The sequence below is a fragment of the Nematolebias whitei genome, chromosome 10, assembly GCF_014905685.2.
Source record: "Nematolebias whitei isolate Nwh7 chromosome 10, NemWhi1, whole genome shotgun sequence".
In the NCBI taxonomy this organism is placed as follows: Eukaryota; Metazoa; Chordata; class Actinopteri; order Cyprinodontiformes; family Rivulidae; genus Nematolebias; species Nematolebias whitei.
The window spans coordinates 8,903,309-8,908,445 of NC_056507.1; the positions used below are offsets into that span (position 1 = coordinate 8,903,309).

General features: G+C 40.0%; 1 protein-coding gene across 2 annotated transcripts in view; it reads left to right on the plus strand.

The window, feature by feature from the left end:
* The window catches only part of kiaa0513 (KIAA0513 ortholog), a 19,272-nt gene that overhangs the window by 5,608 nt on the left and 8,527 nt on the right, over nucleotides 1-5,137 (plus strand). For both annotated transcript variants that reach the window (XM_037682597.1, XM_037682598.1), the window contains exons 3-5: nucleotides 1,255-1,354; nucleotides 3,391-3,464; nucleotides 4,066-4,136. In XM_037682597.1, coding sequence (XP_037538525.1) covers nucleotides 1,255-1,354; nucleotides 3,391-3,464; nucleotides 4,066-4,136 — 245 coding nt within the window. The remainder of the gene's footprint in view (nucleotides 1-1,254; nucleotides 1,355-3,390; nucleotides 3,465-4,065; nucleotides 4,137-5,137) is intronic.

A 5,137-nucleotide genomic window follows, 5' to 3' on the forward strand; every position in this document is an offset into this window, starting at 1 on the left:
TCTGTAGGTCAATGATGTTCTGTAGGTCAGTGAGGTTCTGTAGGTCAATGATGTTCTGTAGGTCAATGATGTTCTGTAGGTCAGTGAGGTTCTGTAGGTCATTGAGGTTCTGTAGGTCAGTGAGGTTCTGTAGGTCAGTGAGGTTCTGTAGGTCAGTGAGGTTATGTGGGTCAGTGAGGTTCTGTAGGTCAATGGGGTTCTGTAGGTCAGTGAGGTTCTGTAGGTCAGTGAGGTTCTGTAGGTCAGTGATGTTCTGTAGATCAGTGAGGTTCTGTGGGTCTGAGGTTCTGTAGGTCAGTGATGTTCTGTTGGTCAGTGATGTTCTGTAGGTCAGTGATGTTCTGTAGGTCAGTGAGGTTCTGTAGGTCAGTGAGGTTCTGTAGGTCATTGAGGTTCTGTAGGTCAGTGAGGTTCTGTAGGTCAATGATGTTCTGTAGGTCAGTGGGGTTCTGTAGGTCAGTGAGGTTCTGTGGGTCAGTGGGGTTCTGTAGGTCAGTGATGTTCTGTAGGTCAGTGAGGTTCTGTAGGTCAATGATGTTCTGTAGGTCAGTGGGGTTCTGTAGGTCAGTGAGGTTCTGTGGGTCAGTGAGGTTCTGTAGGTCAGTGAGGTTCTGTGGGTCAGTGAGGTTCTGTGGGTCAGTGAGGTTCTGTAGGGCTATGCCAGCAGTTCTGCTGCACATCCTGACAATCCCCGAGAGTTTGTTCCTGTTTTTGCATGTTAACGATCCAAACCAACAGATGAAGGTGAAAGTTAAGAGACTCAATAAAACGTTCTCATAAAAGTAGAATCAACACTAAAACCACAGAACTTCTGATAAAAATACATTCTCTGGTGGACCTTCTTACAAAGTGAGTTCACGTGGGGGTGAAAGGTCAGTTTGTCATCAAGAACAGTTCCCTGATATTTATATTGTTGCGCCACCTCAACAGCTTCACTGTTCCTTCACCACAGGAGCTGCAGCTGAAGAGTCTTTTCTGAGATCACTGACCAGCTCCTTTGGTCTTGTGCTCGTATTCATGTCTGGTTTGGAGCTCTTTAAGCTCTTTTTCTTTGTGGTGTGGGAACAGAACCAGTTTATCACCATAAACGTCTTCAGCCTCCTTGCCTTCTTTAAGGTGGACGTTTTGATCATAGTTAGCTGTGACCCCCAAACGTCACCGTGTTTTTATTGTGAGGGCTCAGAACTGATCTGGGAGCAGTTTGATAAAACTGCTGCAAGTTTTTTTATTTTGAAATAAATTCTGTTTTTCCAGGGAGGACTTCGACCAGGAAGAGAAGGCGAAGTTTGGAGAGCTGTGCAGCGGAGAGAACGGGAAGGGCAGGGAGTGGTTCGCTAAATACGTCAGCGCCCAGGTGGGTCCAAGGTCCGGTCTGAGCTCTGAAGGGAAGAAATGAGAACTACTCCCCCCCTTTTTTTTTTCAACAAGTGTATTTAAATTCTGATGAGTTTTTGCACCTCAAAAAGCAAATGTCCCCAAGAACCATCAGAAGCTGCTGGCTTCAAACTGTAAGAACGGAACTCCTCGGTCCGGTTTCTGGATCAGCACAAACGTTTATTGTGAGAACGTTTATGAAGCATTCTCACTATTGAGATCCAGTTTTCTTCCGTACGTTTGTCGGCCTCTTTCTTGTTCCACAACTTTTGTGCTATTTCAACAAATCATCTATCAAAATGTTCAGCTCTTTCAGGATAATCCTGCTATGACTTTTGGTATTGGTTCACTTTAGCTTTTTGAAATATTTAGCCTTTTCTGCCACTTTTTTCTCAGAAAAAATAAATTTAGCTCATTTTACATCCTTCATATCTTTAGGTCTGTTTACAACCTTTTACTGCTCCTTTCACATTTTGTTTTGTTCAGCTCCTTTCAGCTTCCCTGGTGGAAAAAAAATCAGCTACTTTCAGCTAATATCAGCTGTTTTTTCAGCTGTTTTGTGCTCTTTTCAGATTCTTTTCGAACTACAACATTTTTGTGCTTCTTCTAACTTGTTTCTGCCAGTTTCAGCTTGTTGTGCTCCTTTCAGCCATTTTCAACTTTTCTGCTATTTCAGCTACTATTTAGCTATTTTTATGCAAATTTTAGCTTTTTAAGCCAATTCCATATTTTTTGCACTCATTTCAATTTTTTTCAGCCTAATTCAGCAAAAATCTGCTCCCCACATCCTTCTGGAAACTTAAGCGTCTTTCTACTTTTTTTTAGTTACTTTTCAACTATTTTCTTTTTGCTAATTTATTTATTTTTTTTAGATAATTTCCACCTTTTTTTGCTTCTTTCTGCTTCTTTCAGCCTAATTGGGCAAACTTGTGTTCTTTCTGATTTCTTCTGCTAATTTAAGCTACCTGTTCAGCTATGTGTTTAGCAATTTTTAAGAGGATTTAAGCAGTTTTCAGATGAACTGAACGTTTTCATGGTAATTTTTGCGACTTTCAGCCTAATTAACTTCTTTATGCTAATTTCAGCTTGTTGTGCTCCTTTTGGCTTTTTTCCTGCTATTTCAGCTACAACTTGGCTGTTTTATTCTAATTAGCTTTGTCAGCTAATTCCACTTTTTTTCACATTTCAGCTCTTTCTGATTCATTCTGGTAGTTTAAGCTTCTTTCTGACATTTCAGCTACTTTTCAGCATTTTTTTGTTGTTGCTAATTTCAGTTTTTTTTTAATCCAATTTCCTAATTTTTGTGCTCATTTCTGCTTATTTTAATCTAATTCAGCAATTATGTGTTTTTGCTGGTTTCTTGTGGTAATTTAGGATTGTTCTCACATTTCAGCTACATTTCATTGTGTTAGCATGTTAGCTAATTTCAGCTGTTTTTCAGCAAGTTCTTTTTCAGTAAGCATTCACACTGCAATTTCGCAGGAAATGCAATTTCTCTAGTTAAATTATTGGTTGCTCATCTGAAAGAAACATCTTGAGCTCTAATCAGAGCTAAACTGTAAAAGATGTGTAAAGGTTCTGGGAAGTTCTGAACCTGTTTAAACTCTGGATGACGGTTCTGACATCTGAGCTGGAGGTCCAAACATCACGTCTATGGAGATATTTTTACATTAGTTTTGATCTCCGTTGTTTGATGTTCTGTAGCTGAAGGTCCGAGCTCGGACCCGCTGCAGGTGGAGCAAAATGAAAACTTTAATTTTGTGTCTGTACTTTTTATTAAACGGTCAGAATTATTCCAAATGTTTTAATAAAGGTTTATTTTCACCTCGGTGGTTTGAACGTTTCGTTACAGTCAGGTTTCAATGAGCACGTTCAAGCAGCAGAGGAAACCTCGGATAATTCCTCTAAATATTTAAAAAATATCCATTTAAAAAAATTTTGTCTTATTTTGTTTTAAGTTGTGACTCGTGAAACAAACGTTTGCTGATTTGTCTTGTTTGTTTCTGTCCTTGTCAGCGCTGCCACTCCAAATGTGTGAGCGAAGCCACCTTCTACCGGCTGGTGCAGTCGTTTGCTGTGGTTCTGTTTGAGTGAGTAGAACCGGGTTCTGTTTCAGAAAGCAGCTGCTCTTGGCAGTTCTCATAAACTTATTTTACCAAAGGGGTTCATCTATAAAACCTGAAACCTTCAGTTAATCGGGTTCTGCAACAGTCTCTGATGTTCTGGAACAAAGATGGTTCTAGTACCTTGGATCTGACCCATCTGAAAACACTGAGACAATAAAGTTCCTGTAAAAGCTTGTAGGTGTTCAGGTCTTCGACCCGGTGCAACAAAGATCCTGAAGTCCATCAGGGAGGTGGTTTTGAGACGGCTCCGGGTCACCAGAACCAGATTTGAGGGGTTAAAGCTGCTGGCATATCCAAGTGTTAGCTTGGTGGTTTTAATGTTTTGGCTGATGGAGGCGTGTTTTGAAGTAAGATGAATCGTGTTGATGTCGTTAGTTAAATGTAATTATTTTATGACCACTATTAAGGATTATTGATTAATATAATATTAATTATTGCTTAATATTACGGATATGAATAATTATTTATTAGTATTACTAATATGAATGATTATTTATTAATAAAACTAATATGAAGGATTATTGATTTGATATTATACCTAATATTAGTGATGGTTGGTTTCCAGGTGTTATCAGATGGACGACTACAGTCCGGCCAAAAACCTCATGACCATGTGCTTCACCTACTACTACATGGGTAAGGTCCGGACCTCCCTGGGTCCTGCTCGTCTTTTCAGCGCCTGGTGTTTCATTTCTTCTTCTGCTGAAGATCTGACTGATGATCATTCAGGGACACAAACTGCTAAAACCACAAGTTTACATACACAGTACAACAACTGAAATTAAATCAGACGTTCCTGGATTTAGGATTCACTCATTTTCTGTTTGCTCAATGCCTGAGCTTAAGAAAGTCCAGGTGATGATGTCATGACTTTGGAAGCTTCTGATTGGTTAGTTGGCAACTTGTGAGCTAACTGCAGGCACACATCAAACACTGATGCTTATGTTGCATCATGGGAAAATGTAAAGATATCAGGAAGAGAATCGTCCACCTCCATGACTCTGTTTCCTTTTTGAGGAGACTCGTTCTGAGGTCCATCGTACAGATCTGTGTATGTAAACATCTGGTTTCATCTGGATCTAATTTCTGTTTGTGAGTTTTTTATTTACATTTTTATTTACTGTATGTTGTTATTTTGAACTCATGCAGGGCCTTTTACATTCAGTTTTATTTTTCAGTTGTGCCGTTTTCAAGTTTTTTTTTTTGTCTATAAATTAATCAATATACCTTATTGATCCCATAAAGTATATTGATTGATTGATTGGTTGGTTGATTGGTTCAAAAAACGTTTGTTCTGTATTATTGGAGCAGATTCAGAAAGTTGTCCGACATGAACAGAACCACACAGCAGCTGTTTGCATCAGTCGGCTTCAGAACTCTGTGCTGATGCTGGTGGTTCACACCCGGCCTCGGTTCTGTGGTTCTCCTCTGCAGCAACACCACAGACAGGCGGAGTCTGCAGGCAGCTCACAACCCGACCTGTTGCATCAGAACAGGAATCTTGGCTTCTCTCAGGAGTTACTGGCAAACAGATGATCCACAGACTCAAACAGCTGATCCACAGATTCAAACAGCTGATCCACAGATTCAAACAGCTGATCCACAGACACCAACAGCTGATCCACAGACTCAAACAG